This window comes from Mus caroli, unplaced genomic scaffold (assembly GCF_978045245.1).
Source record: "Mus caroli unplaced genomic scaffold, Mus_caroli_1 scaffold_5, whole genome shotgun sequence".
NCBI classification, from domain to species: Eukaryota; Metazoa; Chordata; class Mammalia; order Rodentia; family Muridae; genus Mus; species Mus caroli.
Genome location: NW_028227260.1, coordinates 150,647,815 through 150,668,568, shown reverse-complemented (window position 1 = coordinate 150,668,568; position 20,754 = coordinate 150,647,815). Strand labels below are relative to the sequence as shown.

Here is a 20,754-nt window from a genome sequence, read left to right as displayed (position 1 = left end):
TTTAAAGATTTATTTATTTATTATATGTAAGTACACTGTAGCTGTCTTCAGACACTCCAGAAGAGGGCGCCAGATCTCGTTACGGATGGTTGTGAGCCACCATGTGGTTGCTGGGATTTGAACTCTGGACCTTCGGAAGAGCAGTCGGGTGCTCTTACCCACTGAGCCATCTCACCAGCCCTAATTTTTATTTTTGAGATCTCTCTCTCTCTCTCTCTCTCTCTCTCTCTCTCTCTCTCTCTCTCTCTCTCTCTCTCTCTCTCTCTCTCTCTCTCTCTCCTGTATGTATATCATTTGCTTTGTAGCCCTCAATGGCCTTGATTTCAGGACAATCCTACCACTTCAGTTCTTGCTCAGTGTTTCAAAGGTGTCCAGTTTATCTGTTGTCACACTGTGTCAACGATAGCCCAGAGTCATACACAAGCACACCTTTACAGCCTTCCACGTCTCCTCACCTGTTATTGCACGCACAGCTCCACATGCTGTTTTACCTGCAACTTGATGACACCCTGCCATCTCCCACCACCTCATCCACAAGTAATCAGTCATCCAGCATCTTACGATGACATATGGGGCCACCTGGATGCCGTCCACAAGGCTTCAGATACACACTTCCGTTGGTGCATCATGAGTTTTGGTTGTGACATATTATACCTGCAACCTCATCCAGTAGTCATGTGTGTCATTCGGATATTGTCATCAAAGAACCATAGACACTGCTCCATGCTCCACTTGACACTGACATTTATTTAACCAAATACCAGCACATGTCTCCAGGTGGTTTCATTTTACAAAATCTTTAAGGGTGCAGGGCAAGGAGATGGTTGGGCTGTAAAGGCCAGTGGCTCTAAGAGGAGGGAGAAATGGGCACGGTAGCACACGCCTGTAATCCCAGCACTCAGGAACTGAGGCACGAGGATCTCAAGCTTGAGCTTAGTCTGGACTACATAGGGAATTCAAAGCCAGCCTAAGCTGCATAGTGAAACCCTGTCTCAAAACAACAACAACAAACCCCACAAAACAAAACTGAAAGGAAGGAAAATGTCAGGCATAGCAATATATGCCTTAATCTCAGTACTCAGGAGGTAGAGGCAGGAGAATGGGAAATGTGGGGTCACCCTTATCTACATAGTTCATAGCTACATAGCTACAGAAGATCCTGTCTTCAAGAAAAGGGGGGTCTCCTCTGCCACAAGGTCAAGGCTATTCTGTGTACCTTCAAGAACTGAGTGGGGCTATCACGCTGGTGCTGCTGGTGGTAGGTGCAGGACCCGTGGGGAAGGAGGTCGTAGGCGATCCCAGCAGAGGTCCAGGGAAAGGCATAAGATGGCTGACAGGCCCTGACAGTACCACAGGTCCTAGGCCCTGATAGAGGTGGGCAGTACCTGCAGTGCCCAGTGTCAAGCCTGAGGCCACCTCCCCACAATTCCCACTACTGCTGCTACCAGCTACCACCATGAAGCCACCAGCTGGTCCTTCAGCCGCTCCCGCTCCTGCCAGATTCGACCCCCGCTTCTTTTTCCCTTTGCCAGATGCCTTGCGGTTCCTCGTCTGGATTCCATCTTTCCTCATGGTCAGTGGGCGGTTCACCTGTAGAAACAGAGACCACCATGGGAGTTACTAGCTCCAGCCCTTTGTGCTGATGTAGCTGGGTTAGGGACAGCCTCTTTTTTTTTTTTTTTTTTTTTTTTTTTTTTTTTTTTTTTGAGACAGGGTTTCTCTGTGTAGCCCTGGCTGTCCTGGAACTCACTTTGTAGACCAGGCTGGCCTCGAACTCAGAAATCCGCCTGCCTCTGCCTCCCAAGTGCTAGGATTAAAGGCGTGCGCCACCACGCCCGGCAGGGATAGCCTCTTAACACCACTTTGTTAAGAATGGGGAATTAGTTCAATGGCTAGAGGAATATACTCAGCTCAGGGTGTGCTAGGGAGGTGAGACCTGTGCTTGTGTGTGGCCCTGATCTCAGCTCAAAATATCCTCCTACACTGGTAAGAGGTAGCCAAGACTCAAATCATGGGAGGTGGCAAGGAGGAGAGAGAGGACAGATGGAAGGAGGCTTGAGGTGGAAGCCGTGGAAATTGGGCAAGGAGGTGCAAGTACACAACTTCTGAGAAGAGAAAGAGGAGCAAAGAGGGAGGAAGCAAAGGCAGAGGAAGACAGCTCAAGGTAGATGAGGGCTGGATGAGGAGCCGGGAGCGCGCTTCGAGGACAGGAAGCAACATGGAGGATAGCATACCTGATGGAGCTTGAAATAGAGGCCGCAGGCATTGCACACCGGATCTCCGCTGGCATTCCTCCGCCAGAGTGTTGTAGTGGTCGTTTGACAGTTAGTGCATTGGGTGCCTGCCCGTTTGCTGACAATCTGAGGAATAAAAGGACAGGAGATTAGTGCTGGGGGGCGGGGGGGTAGGATTCGGGGACCGGGCTTTACAAGGCCTGAGAAAAGAGCTTAAGGGATGAGAGTCATAGTAAGGAAAGGCTTCCTATCTGGGATAAGAAGTTTATTCATCTATGAATCTATATATCTGTGTATTTATCTGTCAACACAGGGTTTCACTGTGGAGCTTGGCTTTCCTGGAATTTTCTCTGTAGACCAGGCTGGCTTTGAGCTCACAAGAGATCCACCTGCCTCTGTCTCCAGTTCTGGGATTAAAGGCATGCATTACCACTGCCCAGCAAGGAGTTTCTTTATATAGCTATGCAAGACTTCTTCTATCTCTAGTTTTAGACTTTGACCACATATCAGAATGTCTTGGAGGAAGACAGGGGTGTAACCCTGGCACTCAAGAGACAGAGACTGGAGGACCATAGCAAATTAAAAACCAGTATCGTATACATAGTTCCAGGCCACCCAGGGCTATTATAGCAAGGCCCCATTTCAAACAAAAACCAAACCAAATCAATCAATCAATAAATCAGACAACAAGGGGCTGGTGAGATGGCTCAGTGGGTAAGAGCACCCGACTGCTCTTCCGAAGGTCCAGAGTTCAAATCCCAGCAACCACATGGTGGCTCACAACCATCCGTAACGAGATCTGGCGCCCTCTTCTGGAGTGTCTGAAGACAGCTACAGTGTACTTACATATAATAAATAAATAAATAAATCTTTAAAAAAAATCAGACAACAAAACAAAACAAACACAAGAATCCCTTGGGAAGCTGTAAAAATTCCTGGCCTTGGATGGGAGTTCTAGTTCTAGGTAGGTAGCAGGGTTCCTGCATAGGAAAGGGATGGATGGTCCCCTATGGGGAAAGGATAAGGATGAGGGCAAGTATAATAGTGCTGGGACCAGTATGAGTTGGATGGAGTTCTTAAGTCTTTTTTTTTTTCAAGACAGGGTTTCTCTGTGTAGCCTCAGCTGTCCTGGAGCTCACTCTGTAGGCTAGGCTGGCCTTGAACTCAGAAATCTGCCTGCCTCTGCCTCCCAAGTGCTGGGATTAAAGGTGTGCGCCACCACTGCCCAGCATTGGATGGGGTTCTTGTAGGATGGAGAACATGGGTTCTTGTCTTGGGCAGGAATAAGTCTCCAGTCCTATCAGGCCAACCTGTGGTCTTACTTACCATTCGCTTCTTGGGCCGGATGAGAGGCCGGTTCTGACCATTCATCTTGTGATACAAGCCACAGGCATTGCACAGGTAGTGACCTGTCCTGTCCCTCCGCCATAGTGGAGTAGCCGTTGCTCCACAGTTCACACACTCTCTGGCCTCTGGTAGATGGAGAGAAAAGGAAGCAAGGCTCAGTCAGCTTAGCTATGTCTTGAGCCACCTAGCCCAACTCAACCTCCTGGTCCCTTTTTGAGAGCCTCACCACAAGGGGCCAATGGCAGGCTTCCATGAAACTTGGGGGAAGAATAGGCTGCTGAGCTGAGAGGGCTCCCAGTGGGAGAGAAGAAGGGACTGGGAAAGTCAGCTCCCCCATAAGCACTGCTTGTGACAGGGAGCGATGCAGGCAGTGCAGTCCCCAGGGTCAGGAGGTCTGGACTCAGCCGCTCCGTCTTCAAGGTGTCCAAGAACGTGTTGTTGCTCTTCCCTTCCGGGTCTTCCAGGGCCTGGGAAGGGGCATCCTCGTGGCTGGGGCACACAGTTGAGGCAGGGTAGAGTGCCGTCTTGCCATAGGCCCAGCTAGCATAAGGTGAGCCCCCAGGAATTCCCTCCATACTGTTGAGCAGTGGATAAACCTGAAAGACTGTTAAAGGGGTAGAGAGAAAAAGGAAAGAACAGCAAACCTTAGCTAGTCCTACTTTTACAGTGAAATGGTGTTCGTCTGTCCCAACATGGTGGCTAGTTTTCTGGTCTTCCTACAATAGTCTTTGCCGCTTGGGTGACTTCTGAGTTTTATGTCCCTCTGGTCACTATAGCAAGGACGATCCCCTCCATCCCTTTTTGATATTGAGACCGAAAGGCTGCAGGTCAAGTGACAAATAAGGCAGCTTCGTACACACTTCCAGCCTGGCTTCTCTGTGTACTCACTACAGTATGGCAGACAGAGACGAGGATTGGTACAAATGGGGCGGTACACCCATCCACAGAGCTTCTAACTCTTTCCAAGATGACCTTATAGAACTGTGAACTAGCTAACCATCTCTATGGCAACCCTGACAGCTTCCAGCCAAGGCAGCCACCCAACAGTTACCTGGGGAGTGTCTGTAGGCCTCAGCTTCTCTGTAGTAGGCCAGTGCCGATGCTGTGGCTGTGGCTGCATTTGGGGAAGTGGAAGAAGATGCTGCATCCAAACCCTCTGGCCCAGAGGAAAAGAAACCCGCCGAGTCTGATGGTGAGGACACCAGGGCAGAATCCACAAACTGGGGCAAGGGTTCTGAGGTCCCCAGGGCCCCTAGGCCAGGAAAATCCATGGGGACACTGGGGTCGAACCTGTGAGGACAGAAAGGGTTGTGAGACACAGAAACGTTCTCTTCCCTCCTTTCTTTTCTTTTTTCTTTTTCTTTTCTTTTTTCTTTCTTTCTTTCTTTTTTTTTTTTCCGAGACAGGGTTTCTCTGTATAGCTCTGGCTGTCCTGGAACTCACTCGGTAGACCAGGCTGGCCTTGAACTCAGAAATCTGCCTGTGTCTGTCTCCAAGTGCTGGGATGAAAGGCGTGCGCCACCACCCGGTTCTTCCCTCCTTTTTTTCTCTTTCTCCGAATCTGTCACCGAGACTCTGTGTGTCTCCTTTAGGGCTCTCAGATTCTTTTTCTCCCCTCCCCTTCCATCCCTCCCTAGGCTATCATCTCTCTTGTCTTCTTCCTTTGACCCTTTCTCCCATCTTCTCCTGATCTCTCCCCATCCTCCTGTTGCCTCTTGTCTGTCTTCCCTCTACTACTCCATCTGTTTGCTGACTCTGAGTCCCTCTTCTTCCTCTCCTATCCCTCCTCCCATCTTCCTCATCTCCAGGTCTTCTTTCTTCCCTCTTTCCTTCCCCTTTTCCTCTTTCCACTGTCTTGTATCCCCTTCCTTTCTCTGTTGGTCCCTTCCCTCGCACCTCTTTCCTCCTGTCCCTCCTTTTCATGTACCATATTTCTCTTCCTCTTTCTGTGTCTCCTCTTTCCTTCCTCCTTTACTTTCCTTCTAACCTTCCTCTTTCTCCTCCTCCGGCAAGCCTTTGCTTCTCTTTCTCCCATTCTTCAAGGCCTCCTCCATTTCCTCTTTTTATTCTCTCTTCCCCTTCTTTTCTTTCCTTCTGCAGAGGCAGAATGCAGGACCAAGATCCCTTGGACCCCTTGACAGCTCCCATAGGAGCTTGGGGTTCACCCTTCTGTGCTCCCCAACTTCATCCCTATCTGTTGTATCTTGCCATCTGACTTTCTCAGAAACCCCGTGGTTTCCGGCTTTATCCCCTCCCCCACTTCACTTGTGTCTTCAGACTGTGGGCCCCGTTAGTTCCTCCCTGTTCTATGTGTGGGGGGGGTCAGTACTCCTGCCCCCACGCTGCTTATCTCTGCCATCCCCGCCCAACTTTTGAAATCACCCCAAAGCTACTGGCTTCCTCTGAGAAGAGTAACAGGTGGGTGGGGAGAAGGGTCTGTTTTCAGGAACCTTTGAGTCTCACCACTCCCAGACCTCAGTTTCCCCATCTGTTCTATTGGAGGTGATATCCGAAGAGCTGAGCACCGATCCTTTCCCTCTGTCTACACTGCATGACTTTTTCTATAGCTCTCTGTCTCCCTGGGTCTCTCCCTCCCTGTTTCCTTTCAGGGCTGACTGTGTTTCTGTGTTTCTCCTACCTTTCTGTGCTTTACCTTTGAAAACAAAGATTTTATCTTTATGTGCTTATGCTGTCTGTCTGTCTGTCTGTCTGTCTGTCTGTCTATCTATCTATCTATCTATCTATCTATCTATCTATCTGGAGGTCAGAGGACAAACATGGGTGTTGGTCCTTACCATCCACTTCCTTTTTAAAGAGGGTCTCATATTTTTCCACTGTGTTTACCAGGACAGGTCTGTGCACCTCCAGTGAGTCTTCTCCATCTCCCATTTCCCTAAAATTGTGCTAAAACCACAGATGTGCCTGCTACCATGTCAGTATGGGTTCTGCACATTAGATCCTTATTCGACAAGTAATTTATCCTCAGAGCTCTCTCCCTAGACTTTTAGGGTGTATCTTGCTCTCTCTTCCTGTGCTTTTATGAATTTGTGTGTGTGTGTGTGTCCCCCACTGCCTTCTTTGGCCATCCATGTCTATCTTTCTCTAATATCTTCCCATCTTCATATTTGTTTATGTCTTTGTGTCTTTCTCAGCTTGCCTTCTGTTTCTGCTCTTGCTTTCTCCTAGACTATGTATTTCTTCCAGACTATGTATTCCTGGATATCTCTCAATCTTTCCAAGTCTGTATCTCCCTCTGACTCCCAATGCCTCTTCCTCCTAGTTCTTTTTCTGAGCCATGAATTCTTACTATTCTTATATCCTCAATGTGCCTTACTACACACAGCTTGGCAGCAGGGAAAAGGAGTCAAAGACCGTGCCTCTGCCCTGAAGGGCTGATGGCTCTACTTGTAGGGGGATGGGAGTAGAATACCATCTCCTCTACCCATGGGTAGATCAGAAAGGGCTGGGCCCAGGCTTGGGGGACCATGCTGGGGATAAGACACTCCTGACTCAGTCCACCACCCTCTTCTTGAGCTCAGAATCCCCACCTATTTGGGCAGTGGCTGCTCTCTCTCTCTCAAGTCTCAGCTCACCTTTCCCCTCTTTCCTCTCGAATTCTTTCTCTCTTTCCATGATTCATTCTTCCTCTATTTTTCCTTCTTGCCTTTCTGTCTCTGCCTTTGCCTCCAGTTTCCTGCCCATGACTCTCCTCTTCCTTCTAATGTGATCATCTTTCTTTCTTTCTTCCTTTCTTTCTTTCTTTCTTTCTTTCTTTCTTTCTTTCTTTCTTTCTTCCTTCCTTCCTTCCTTCCTTCCTTCCTTTTCTTTTCTTTTCTTTTCTTTTCTTTTCTTTTCTTTTCTTTTCTTTTCTTTTCTTTTCTTTTCTTTTCTTTTCCTTGCTTCCCCCCACAAGACTGTTTCATCTTTGCATGTTTTATGCCTCTTGCTTTCTCTCTCAGTGTCTCTGTTTCTTGCTCCCAGTATTCTTTTTCTTTTTCTTTTCTTTTCTTTTTTCTTTTTTGGCTTTTTTTTTTTTTTGGAGACAGGGTTTCTCTGTGTAGCCCTGGCTGTCCTGGAACTCACTCTGTAGACCAGGCTGGCCTCGAACTCAGAAATCCGCCTGCCTCTGCTTCCCAAGTGCTGGGATTAAAGGCGTGCGCCGCCACTGCCCGGCTCCAGTTCTCTTTTTGTATCTTTTCTCTCACTGTGTGAGGTTGGCTTCCTGTCACCAATTCCTCATCCCCTCACCCACCCTCAGATTCCCCCTCAGGCCTCAGGGCCTGGACTTCTCACCTTTGGTGGGTGCAGAACTACCCACCCCTCCTGAATCAAGGGCCCACCCCCCACCTCAGTTATCACCCTCCGGACAGAGATAAAGTTTATCTCCAGGCTGGGGGATGTGAGAAGTCCTTATCAGCTGCCTCAGTAGAGAAAGTGCTGCTCTAACCAGGAGGCACAGCATCTGCACCTGCTCTCCCGGGCCCAGCCCCTCACCCCAGGTAACTGCCCTACCCAGCCCTCATCAAGGCTCCGTGGGGCCAAAGGAGCAGAGGCAGGACCTGGGGAGCAGATGTGGTAGTTAGGGGGTTAGAGGTAGAGTTTGAGAGTCAGAAGTCTGGGTATATGGCTGTGGAGTTTAAGGGAAGGAAAAAATTGGCTTGACTTCTCTGACCCAAGTTCAGAGATCCGTTTGGGGTTTGGAAGTAGGTTAGGAAAACAGATGAATTTAGGAAACCAGAGGTAAAGTTTGACAGTCAGCTGCCAAGTTAAGAGATGTACTTTAAAGGTTAGAAATGAGCCAGATGTGGTGGGCACATCTTTAATCCCAGCACTCGGGAGGCAGAGGCAGGCGGATTTCTGAATTCGAGGCCAACCTGGTCTACAAAGTGAGCTCCAGGACAGCCAGGGCTATACAGAGAAACCCTGTCTCAAAAAAAAAAAAAAAAAAAAAAGGTTAGAAATGGGTTTGGGGGGTCATGGTAAAATGCAAGAGAGAAGTTTTGTATTTTTTTTTTCCTGGGCCGCATGGGTTGAGGAGCAAGAGGGACCTGGGCAGACAGGACTGTGGCTGTTATCCAGAGACAAATTCTGGGAACACCGAAAGAACGGAGAAGTCAAACCAAGAGATGGGGTGGAGAAAGTGTGGAAAGAATGGGGTTCAGTGGGCAGTCAACCCTAGGGAAAGAGCGGAGAATAGTTGTGGGGAGGAAACTTAGCTAGCGTCTAAAGCAACAAACACATTTTGGCCAACAGGTAGGGGGAAGGGAAAAGTTTGGGAAGGTCAGAGAGAAGACGCAGGGAACAAGCATGAGGTCTGACAGGCCACGATGGGGATGGGAATTAAAGTTAGGGTTTGACACATCAGAGATACGTGTGATCAGCCAGAAAAAAAAAAATGGGGTAGAAACAGAGGTACACTTGAGAGCAGAAATAAGAGTCTTGAGGAGGCGAAAGTGAGTTTTGTTTTTCCTTTTTTTGGGAGAAGAGAGAGGTGGAGACAAGTTTCAATCAGTAAAAATTCCGATTTGAGATGAGATAGGAGCGTGGGGGAATGAAGGCATAGGGTTTCTTGGGGGGTGGTATATATAGCAGGCAGGCCTGGGAGGAGGAAGACAGAGGTAAGGGGACATAGATAGCTTAGAAGGAATAGGAGAATGGGAAGAAGTTGGGGCAGATAGAAGTTTTGGCAAGGAGAGATGGAGGTTGGAACAGAAGTCTGGGGATCCGTGGGAGAATCGGGGGACGACCCCCGTTTGAGGGGCAACCTATGGGTCTGAGTAGCAGGCTGGGTGTTGCCTTGCTGGAGGGTTTTTTGGGAATCAAGACTGACCTGGGCTTGTTGATGCAGAGGGTTCAGCCACCTTAGTGGGATGGCGAGTTCAGTGTGATCCCAAGGGGAGTCCTCACTGGCCTTGGCCTCTGAGTCTCCCTTCTCTCCCTCCTGCCAGCCCGCCCTCCCTCCCTCCCACTCACCTTCTCCCTCCTCTTTCCTCCCCAGGGAGTGGCTGGTGCCCCGGTGGGTGGGGCAGTGCAGGGGAGGGGGTGTGCCGCCTCCTTGTGGAGGACCTTTTAGACACTAGTCCCTCCGCCCTTCCTGTCTATCCTGCAGGTCGTTGGATTCCCCCTTGCCTTTGGCTTCTATGGAGTCCAGTGTCCAGTCAAGTCACATGAGCAATTAGTCAAGATCTAAGTTTCATGTTCTACTACTAGTTTCTTTCAGTGAGGAAAGCCCCTACTGTGTACCAGGCTATGTGTAGGTTGGACCTGTATGCGTGTGAGCCCTCCTGAATGCTGGGAGAAAGGGGGATATAGCTGTACCCATTTTGCAGGTGAGAAGAATGAGGCTCAGAGTTTTGGAGCATTTCAAGCAGAGGCTGCAGGCCACCTCTATGAAGCAGTCTGGGGTACTAGGCCAGGACTAGTGGGTCAGGGTACATACACTTCTTCAGTGCTTTGGCTCGTGCCTGGGGCTTACGCCAGCTCTGGCCTGCTCTGGGGCAGCAGATAAGTCTTATCAGATGGACTCGACTGTGGCTGTTGGTGCCGCAGTAACAGGCTGTCTTGGGGCTGGGGGGCAGGGTAGGGGATGCACAGGGACAGTGCCTCAACTTCTTGCCCGCCATACTACCTTAGAGGCGGGAAACTGAGGTGACACCCAGAGTGGACTCCCCTGGGAGTCCCAGAGGATTGGGATAAGATCACAAAAAAGGATGGTTAAATAAAAGACAGAAAGCGACAGGGACAAAGATATACAGAAAGAAATAGAAGTGAGGAGGCAAAGACGTAGAAGTGGAAGGAGGCAGAGGGATGACACCTGGGAGGGAGGGAGGGAGAGAGGGGAGGAGGGAGGGGAGGAGGGAGGGAGGGGTTGAAGGGAGGGAGAGAGAGAGAGAGAGAGAGAGAGATTCAGACAGAGCCTGAGATGTTATGAACATGGAGAGGTAAAAGAGATGGACAGAAGGTGAAGGAACCTAGAAATGACAAAGGCCTAGGATACAGATGGAGACATAAAAGGAAGACAGAAATGATGTAGAGAAGGAGAGAGATTTAGAGGCAGAGTCTGAGAGAGTGAGCTGTGTGTGTGTTTGTATGTGTGTGTGTACGTGTGTGTGTGTGCATGCCATGCTGGTGCCATTGGTGTGAGGATGTGGCTGTTGTGATCTGTGTGGCTCTGCTCAGCTGTATTGACGTGATACCCTTCCAGCCCTAGTCACTGGATGCTGACAATCCATCCCTACTTTTTTTCTTTTGGCCCACTGGTGCCTTGTTCTCACATAAACCTTCACCAGTAGATTTTGAGCGCTGCTTCTGCGTCACACCCGGCACTGCACTTGCATCCTCATTCATAAGACTTTCTGACATAGCCCTGGAAATCCGTAGGCTAGGCCTCTCCTACTAACCATCCATTCTACAGTTAGGGAGACTGAGAACTACTGAGGGAAATGCAGAGAGGAAGTTCTGAGTCAGAACGCTCAGTCAGCCTGCCTACCAGCCATTGTCCCTCCACATGGGCCTTAAAAATGGGAGGCTTGTCCACCCACTTACTGAAAATGGAGGCAAGTAGACTAGACTGGACTTTTTTCTTTTCTTTTCTTTTCTTTTTTTTTTTTGTGGTTTTTCGAGACAGGGTTTCTCTGTGTATCCCTGGCTGTCCTGGAACTCACTCTGTAGACCAGGCTGGCCCCGAACTCAGAAATCCACCTGCCTCCGCCTCCCGAGTGCTGGGATTAAAGGCGTGCGCCACCACCGCCCTGCCTGGACTTTTTTCTTAATTGTGAAACTTTTAGCCTCTCTCAGGCTGTGAACATTCATTGCTATCTAATTTCATCCTTTCTTTCAACCTTGTTAAACTCCATAGCATCACATGCATTTCTGTAGCATAAAAAGTTCATAGCCTGCACGAAACGAATTAAAAACTTTGCACAGCTGATTGCAGTCACCTTCATCTTGGTCTCCTTGCTAAACTGCAAAGTGCACGAGAGACGCACGGGAGCCGTGGGATTGTATTTAACTCTCTTCTTTATCAGAAACCCAGTAACTAATTTCAGATACACACTGTACATGCAGTTGCTATTTGTTTGATGAAACGAATGAGTAGCCACAGTGAATAAGTTAAAGAAGAGTAATAAGGGCTGGTGAGATGGCTCAGTGGGTAAGAGCACCCGACTGCTCTTCCGAAGGTCCGAAGTTTGAATCCCAGCAACCACATGGTAGTTCACAACCACCCATAATGAGATCTGACTGCCTCTTCTGGAGTGTCTAAAGACAGCTACAGTGTACTTACATGTAATAAATAAATAAATCTTTAAAAAAAAAAAGAAGAAGAGTAATAAAAAAATGGGAGGCTTGTTTAAATTGTGTGAGAGTGGCTATGTGCCGCTTGCCTTTGTAAGGACGCAGATGCTGGACCAACAGCTAGCACTATTCTCCACTAACCCACCCAGCTACTAGTGGGGAAACCTAGACAGAGTCATGTATGAGTTACCGTTCTTCCTTCTGTAATGGGGTAACGATGACAACTACTTCTGTATTGGGGGACAAAGCATGAAGTTGAATCCATGTTAAGTGGTCCGACTGACTGAATCTGAGTTCTCAATAGATCAAAGAGTCTATTTTTTTAATTGAGTACTCGCGTGAATCTGAGATGTCCAAGTAGGGTATTCTGATTGGTCTACTGAGTGCTTATTGCCTATGTTAGTCCTTCTCCCTTCCCAACTAGCACGGCTGTGAATTCCCTGTAATGCTACCTATGTGTGCACACCAATAGCAATGCTAATATTAACTCTAAGCTGATAGGAGCTTTAATGCTGATCCTGATACTAATAGCAGTGGTCAGCTAACACTGAGTTCAAGTCTAAGACTACTATTATTTTTGTCGTGCTAGGGATGGAACCTGATGCATCTTGAATACTGGGCAAGAGCTTTACTGGTAAGCTATATCCACAGCCTTAACACTAATTATTCTTCTTTCTAACTCAGAATAACCACCTCCAATTCTCACCCTTGCCCCATGCTAGGAATGTAACTCAGGGCCTTGCATATGTACACTAGGCATGTGCTCTGCCAACCTCACTACATCCCAGCTCCTCATTCAGCCAGAGCTTTTACCTGCAGGAACATACCAATAGCCCACCAAGAGCAGCAATATTCATTAGCAGGACGCAGGCGCTACCCTAAGTACTTTTTTTTTTTTTTTCAGGCATGGTTTTATTTTATTCTAGTCAAGTCTTTGTGATCTATTGCCACCCTCCCCTGCCAGACTGGAGTCGGGCCACAGAAAGGAGACTCTCCAGGGCCTCAGCGACTCCCTTCATTTCACAGTGATTGACAGCCTTGCACAAGCAAGTCATCCACTGTGCTTCAGTTGGTCGCTTGGAAAATGGTTATAATCATAGACCACCGTCCTTACCCTACAGCAAATGTAACTATTCTGCACAGTGCCTGCTGGGCACATCATAAATGGCATGCTTCCCAAACAATACTTCTCATCGCTGTGTAGTACTCTTAGAGGCAGAAATTGTGCATCTGCGGGTGAGGTATGGGGGAGTCTCATTGGGAGGGGAAGGCTAGAGTCATGTCCAATAAAATGGTGTGGTGCTGGACTCATATCCCATGTCTTCATTCCTGGAGGTGACAAAGGGCTCAGTAAAGGAAATGAAGGGTGGGGAGTAGGGTGCCTCTAAGGACAGGCCTCACCCCATTCCCTCCCCCATCCCTGTGGAGGGGGTGCAAGGCCCAGAAGTCTGTGGCCACAGTTCAGCCAGCAGGGAGGCAGCTGGGAAGGCATAGATAAGGGAATCAGCGGGGGCCAGGCTAGGCTTGGGGGAGCCCAGTGCAGGCGGGGGTGGGGTGTCCGGGTTGAAGCGTCTTCTCTGTCAGACTTCCATTTGAGACCCATGCTAATGTCCTCTCTTACTTGGATCCTTCCTTGACTGTTCTCATCAACCTCTTTTGAGGTTCAGATGCCTCTATTTGATTCAAGCCACAGCACGAGATTATCTGGGCCTCTTTGATGAGACTGGAGTTCACCAGAGCCGGGATAGAATAAGACTCACTTCGGTAGTACTATCACAACAGCCAAAACCTTACCAAGGAGTCATGTGTTTGACTTAGGAGTGAAACTATTGCTTATTATCTCAAGAATTATTTTTAATCAAGACATAACAAGAATATATATATATATATATATAAATATAAATATATATATATGGCACAGCATGATCATTTGATAAGTGCATTTAATACATAATGGTTGAATTGAAGTGATTAGCATATCCACTTCCATAAACACCAAACACCAATGGTTTCTTACAAATGAAAAAAGTTGGTCACAGAGAAGGAAGACTAGAATAATGGTCTGGCCTGAGAAGAGAAGTCAGATGTGTTCTAGTGCCTTCGAGCCCAGGAGGGTAACTAGTTTGCAACACCCAGCCAAATGTAAAAGTTCTTATTATTTAATGATGAAAGAAAATAACACAGATGCCGGGCGTGGTGGTACACGCCTTTGATCCCAGCACTTGGGAGGCAGAGGCAGGCGGATTTCTGAGTTTGAGGCCAGCCTGGCCTACAGAGTGAGTTCCAGGACAGCCAGGGCTATACAGAGAAACCCTGTCTCGAAAAACCAAAAAAAAAAAAAAAAAAAAAAAAAAAGAAAATAACACAGAAATGGACATGGTCCTACATGGGATCTCAGTACTGGAGATGGAGGCAGGAGGAGCGGGAGTTCAAGGTCATCCTTAGCTACATAGTGAGTTTGAGACCAACCTTGTTTGAGACCTTGTTTGAAAAAAAAATAAAAGTGGGGACCTGGGTTCAATTCGCAGTACTCATAAACATCCGTAACTCCAGTTCCAGGAGATGCGATGCCCTCACTTCACCTTCATAGGCACCCACAAGGTACATGTACATACATGCAGGCAAAACATTCATAGCCATGAAAATAAACGTTCATTAGAGCAGCCATAACAACGAATAAAGTAACTAATATAGTGAGTGGTCTGTTTCCAGTGGTCTCTACTGTTGGCTGTATTCCTTCCTAACAGAACACATTTCTTTCAGGTCAGAGTCAAAGCTATCCAATCCCATAAAGCCAACAGGAGTTCTCATAGCTCTTGGAATTCTTCCGTTTGCTAATTTTCTGTTTTGTTTTGTTTTTGAAACAAAGTTTCACTGTGTGGCTCTGACAGACCTTGAACTTGATATGTGAACGAGGCTGGCCTTGAACTCACAGAAATCAGCCTTCCCCTGCCTCGCCTACTGCTAGGATTAAAGACATGAGGCACCTTGCTTGGTTCTTCTTCATCTTTTTAAAGAGTTATTTTAGATTTATTTTCTTTTATGTATTCTGGTCTCTTCAAAGGCCATAAAAAGGCATCCCCCCCCCCCCCGCTTCAAACTGGAGTTATGGATGGTTGTGAGTCACGATGTTTGTTTTGTTTGTTTTGTTTTCCTAAATTGCCAAGTGAAGTACAGAACAGACTACAATAGTGATTCACACTCAACAATCACAACTGTGACCTAATCTCAAAATGTTAAGAGTGCCAGTGTCAGCCGGGCGTGGTGGTGCACGCCTTTAATCCCAGCACTCGGGAGGCAGAGGCAGGTGGATTTCTGAGTTCGAGGCCAGCCTGGTCTACAGAGTGAGTTCCAGGACAGCCAGGACTACACAGAGAAACCCTGTCTCGAAAAACCAAAAAAAAAAAAAAAAAAAAAGAGTACCAGTGTCACTATTCAAGGACCAATGACCAAGACATACAGGTCTGGCTGGCTCTTAGTCAGGTGAGCAGACAATTGAGAAAGATATATCATTGTTCTAATCAGGAGTATGTAAACTGATGCCTTTCTGTCAAAACTTCTTAGCTAGAAATAACTCTGGGAACCAAAGTCCTTCATCCTTACATTGAGGGGCTGCAAACTGCCGTTAAGGTCCAAAAATAAACAGAGCCTTTTTTTCCTTTTTTGAGGGGGGGGGGGTTGAGACAGGGTTTCTCTGTATAGCCCTGGCTGTCCTGGAACTCACTGTAGACCAAGCTGGCCTCAAACTCAGAAATTAGCCTGCCTCTGCCTCCCAAGTGTGCCACCACGCCCGGCCTTCCTTTTTTTTTTTTCTATTACCATTGTCTGTCCTGTAATTTAGTAATTTAGACATTCTTTTTTTTTTTTTTTTAAGACTTGTCTATTTATATAAGTACTGTTTTCAGACATACCAGAATAGGGCATCAGATCCCATTATAGATGGTTGTGAGTCACCATGTGCTTGGTGGGAATTGAACTCAGGACCTCTGGAAGAGCAGTCAGTGCTCTTCTAAGCCATCTCTCTAGCCCAATTTAGACGTTCCTTTGTTGTTGTTGTTGTTGTTGTTGAGACAGGGTTTCTCTGTATAGCCCTGGCTGTCCTGGAACTCACTTTGTAGACCAGGCTGGCCTTGAACTCAGAAATCCGCCTGCCTCTGCCTTCCGAGTGCTGGGATTAAAGGCATGGGCCACCACGCCTGGCTAGACATTCTTTTCAGAAACAGTGTTTCATATAACATAGACAGACCAAGTGGTGCTACTGCCTGCCCCTCACAAATGCTAGAAGTAGAGGGCTACAGCCACCATAGCTGATACAAGTCACCTTTTATAACAAGATAGTATAGCAATTCGTTTTCCAAAACATTTTCTATACTAGACAAGTACAAAAAAAATTCTACTAAAATAGCTGTTACTAAGCGTGGGGGTAGGGGGTAGGGGCCCTTGCAACTTAATGACAATGAGAATGAAATCCGGCCACAAATGGGGGGACACTTCAAGCACATCCAGGTTGAATAAGGAGGAGGAATGGGTGAGGGAAGCATGGATGTAGAACAGTTCAGAGTTCGACACCAGGCTAGGTCTGTAAACAGAGAGGTCTTATTGTAGCCCAAGTGAGGTTGAAACTCACTACATGGGCCACACTAGCCATGAACTTAGTCCTGCCTTATCCACAAGTCCTGGGATTAGAGGCATGCAGGATCTGCCCCTTCCACCCTGGGCGCCGGGGGAGGGGGGGCAATCTGCTTACACAGTACAGGCTGGTCCTGAATTTCAAATCACCAAACACCCCTTTTTTCTCATTCAGAAGGTTAGAGTCGGTGGTTTCTCATTAGCTATGAGTACCTGTTTTTTCTTTCTTTCCTTCCTTCCTTTCGCTTTCTTTCTCTCTCCCTCTCTCTCCTTCTCTCTCCCTCCCTCTCACTCTTGCTCTCTTTTGCAGGAAGGGTCTTGCTATGAAGCCCTGACAAGCATGGACCTTACCTTGGATATGGAGCTGGTATATGTCAAGGAGAACTTGCCATGACCCTCCTGCCTCTGCCTTCTGAATACACGAATGATGATGGTCTCGCTTCACGACACCCAGAAGCATTCGGACCAGGAGGAGTGGGTTATTTTCCCAGGAGATGTTGCATTCCTGATTGAACATGCTGGCCTTGAGATAAGGGCGGCCCCGAGATAACAGTTTTTAAAAAAATTCATGAAAAGGATGGTCCAGAAAATTCTTTAAAAAAAAAAAAAAAAAAAAACAACACAATAACAAATTCAAAGAGCCCAGTTTGTGGTAGGAAAAGTATACATGACATTTTCATACATACTAGGAATCCAGGCTGGCTTCAAATTTGCTTTGTAGCTGATGATGACTTTGGATTCCTGATTCTTTCTTGTCTGCTTTCAGAGAGCTGGGATTGTAGTCTTGTATCACCAGGCCTAGTTTTTATGTGATTTTGAGTGTTGACACTAGCCCCACAGTATATAAAAAATATAAGCTTTTTATGTCTTCTTGGGGTGGGGGGAGCAGGGGTTGAGACAGGTTTTCTTTCCTAGCTGTCCTGGAATTCACTCTGTAAACCAGGCTGGCCTTGAACTCAGAGATCTGTGTGTCTCTGCTTCCCTGGGTTTAAAGGTGTGTGACACCATCACCCAGCCCAGTATAAAGTTTTAAAACTTTTATTTTATGTGTGTTATGTGTAGGTGCACCAGCTGAGCTGAGCCAACTCACTAGCTTTCTTTATTAAAACTTATATTAGAGTTTGGAGAGCTGGCTCAACAGTTAAGGGCACCTACTGTTCTTGCAGAGGAGTTGGGTTTGGTTCCCAGAATCCACATGGTGGCTCACAACCATCAGTAACTCCAAATCTGGGGTATCCTACACCTTCTTTTCATCTCTAGAGGCACTGGATAAGCACAGACTGCGCAGACATATATGCAGGTGAAATACTCCCAGACAGAAAATACATCTAAAAAAGTTTGGGGAGGGGGGAGGAGTCTAGACAGGGTTTCTCTGTATAGCCCTGGCTGTCCTGGACTCACTTCGTAGACCAGGCTGGCCACAAACTCAGAGATCTGCCTGTCTTTGCCTCCCAAGTGTCAAGAAAAGCAGGTTTCTTGGGCTGGTTCCTTTCCCCTGTCCTCCGACCCCTTTTCTTCAATTAAATGAAAAGGCAAAGCTGAAAGCCAAGGAGAAGGCAAAGACCAGGAAAAGGAAGAAGACAAGCAAAGTGGTATCTGGGGTCTCCTACCTTCTTGGCCCCATCCTTTACCTTTTTCGAAGGGCTTCACTCCCAGGAGTTAGGTGCTGCATACTTCCTGTCTAGCTGTTCTCTGTCTTGAGCCTAGTACAAGCCATCAAAGTCAAACATGGTACAGAGGTCTCCAGGAGAGGCCCAAGAGCCATCATGAGGGGTATAATGGAGGAGAGCGGGGTGAGGGGGGCATCCTAGAAGGCAGGCTACTAGTCTACGCATGTCCCGGTTGCTGAGCAGACTGTCACATTCTGCTCATACCTCATACCAGCTTCATACTTGCGACTGGTGATGGTATTTCTCAAAACCACATAAGCTCAGAAGAGGCTTCTGGGTAGCACACACCTTCAGCGGCAGCGTATAGGAGGTGGGGGCAGATAGATCTTTGTGAGTTCCAGGCATAAAACTTCTAAGACTTAAACAGTGAGTTTAAGATCAGCCTGGGCCATGCCAGGCGGTGGTGGTAGTGCAGGCCTTTAATCCCAGCACTTGGGAGTTAGAGGCAGGCAGATTTCTGAGTTCGAGGCCAGCCTGGTCTACAAAGTGAGTTCCAGGACAGTCAAGGCTACACAGAGAAATCCCGTCTCGAAAAACAAAAACAAAGATCAGCCCAGGCTATGTGAGACCCTGTCTTTTTTTCTTCCAAAGCTGAGGACCGAACCTAGGGCCTTGCACTTGCTGGGCAAATCCTCTAGCACTGAGCTAAATCCCCCAACCCCATGAGATCCTGTCTTAAAGAAAAGAATGAAAGGTGAAAACAAAAAAATATATGCCATAGAAACACAGCAGGGAAATTCTCAGAATTATGCCCTAAGAGGAAACGGCCTCCTTTTATAACAGTTAAATTTCCCAGCTTTGTGTCCATGGGCCATTTGTTTGGGATTATATATGAATAGGTAGTAGCAACCACTGCCGCCTTAGGGAGATTTACAACACTATTTGCCCTTCTTAATTCTGGTCAGTTAGGGCAAGGCACCAAGGGTCTGTTAGAGTAAGGCTTTATATAAGACATGGCAAGTCAGGGGCAGGAGAGATGGCTCAGTGGTTAAGAGCCACCGTACTCATCTTGCAGAGGACCTGAATTTGGTTCCCAGCATTTTAATATTTATTTAACTTGTATGAGAGTGCTTTGCCTACACTGCACATAAGTATGTATACTGTGTTTAAGGTCAGTGCCCTCAAAAGTCAGAAGTCCCTGGGTTCCTTAGAACTGGAGGTTTAGATGGTTGTGAGGCCCTAGATGGGTAGTGGGTCCTTTGCAAGAGCAACAAGTGCTCTTAACTACTGGGTCATTTCTTATTCCCATAAATAAACCAATCTTAAAAACAAAGACATCACACTTAAGTCACTGAGCCAGGCTTCAAGCCATCAGGGGTTGATTAGTGAGTGATTAGCAGATTCTGCTTTTTTTTTTTTTTAATTTTTTTTCTTTTTAATTTTTAGCCTCTTGTCTCTAAAATAGGGACTGCCCTGAGTTGGCTGGCCCTATTAGAAGGTCCACTGATATCTTCTGGACTCAAGCTGAGCACAGAGAGTGAGGGCCAAGATACTGTCTGTCTTTTCAGCCCGTTTATCATTTTTGGCTTCGGCCTTTAAGTTGTAGAAAACCAAGGTCAATCCCACTATTCTTGAAGTGGGAGAATTGGGCTTTACTTTGAACTTTGTTATTTCTTTGTGTCAGGAATACTTTGACCTAGAAAGACCTGAGGGCGGGGAAGGTTAGAGAGATGGCTCAGCAGTTAGGAGCACTGACTGCTCTTCCAGAGGTCCTGAGTTCAACTCCCAGCAACCACATGGTGGCTCACAACCATCTGTAATGGGATCCGATGCCCTCTTCTGGTGTGTCTGAAGAGAGCAACAGTGTACTCATATACATAAAATAAATAAATCTTAAAAAAAAAAAAAAAAGGCCGGGGCCTAGCAAACACAGGAGTGGATGTTCACAGTCAGCTATTGGATGTATCACAGGGCTCCCAATGGAGAAGCTAGAGAAAGTACCCAAGGAGCTAAAGGGATCTGCAACCCTATTGTTGGAACAACATGATGTACTAACCAGAACCCCGGAGCTCTTGTCTCTAGCTGCATATGTATCGAAAGATGGCCTAGTCGGCCATCAATGGAAAGAGAGGCCCATTGGACTTGCAAACTTTATATGCCCCAATATAGGGGAATGCCAGGGCCAAAAGAATGGGAATGGGTGGGTAGGGAAGTGGGGGGTGCTATGGGGGACTTTTGGGATAACATTGGAAATGTAATTGAGGAAAATATGTAATAAAAATCAAAAAAAAAAAAAAAAAAAAGACCTGAGGATGGTTGCCCCTATGTTGAGCCCATTTCCCTGGTAGTTCTATACCATAGCTTTCTCTTTAAAAAAAGATTTTATTTATTTAATGTATATGTGTACACTGTAACTGTCCTCAGACATACCAGATGAGGTAAGGGCATTGGATCCCATTACTGGTGGTTGTGAACCACCATGTGGTTGCTGGAATTGAACTCCAGGACCTCTGGAAGAACAGTCAGTGTTCTCAACTGCTGAGCCATCTCTCCAGCCCCCATAGCTCTCATTTGAAAACACTCATTTTTAGTTTAAAAAATGTATTCTTTTGAGCAAATTTTGTAAGTGGGCAGAATTT

General features: G+C 47.1%; 1 protein-coding gene across 2 annotated transcripts; it reads right to left on the bottom strand.

Annotated features, from left to right (window-relative positions):
- Positions 1 to 777: 777 nt before the first annotated feature.
- Positions 778 to 16,929, bottom strand: Gata1 (GATA binding protein 1). Of its 2 annotated transcripts, none has more exons than XM_021153664.3 (6): positions 16,857 to 16,929; positions 4,633 to 4,871; positions 3,808 to 4,185; positions 3,561 to 3,706; positions 2,235 to 2,360; positions 778 to 1,590 (listed from the first exon to the last, which is right to left on the bottom strand). In XM_021153664.3, exons 2-6 carry the CDS (start codon positions 4,850 to 4,852, stop codon positions 1,219 to 1,221), a joined length of 1,242 nt encoding a protein of 413 aa, XP_021009323.1. In that variant the 5' UTR covers positions 4,853 to 4,871; positions 16,857 to 16,929; the 3' UTR covers positions 778 to 1,218. The 2 variants fall into 2 exon arrangements, with proteins under 2 accessions (XP_021009323.1, XP_021009322.1); XM_021153663.2 differs by lacking the exon at positions 16,857 to 16,929 and adding an exon at positions 9,412 to 9,475.
- Between the last annotated feature and the right edge of the window lie 3,825 nt (positions 16,930 to 20,754).

Excerpts from the sequence above, each read along its gene's own strand:
- Gata1 (XM_021153664.3), bottom strand. The coding sequence starts at position 4,852 with ATGGATTTTCCTGGCCTAGGGGCCCTGGGGACCTCAGAACCCTTGCCC. Across the intron at positions 3,707-3,807 it reads CCTGCCATTGGCCCCTTGTG|AGGCCAGAGAGTGTGTGAAC; the intron begins GTGAGGCTCTCA and ends TCCATCTACCAG. Across the intron at positions 1,591-2,234 it reads TCTATTTCAAGCTCCATCAG|GTGAACCGCCCACTGACCAT; the intron begins GTATGCTATCCT and ends CTGTTTCTACAG.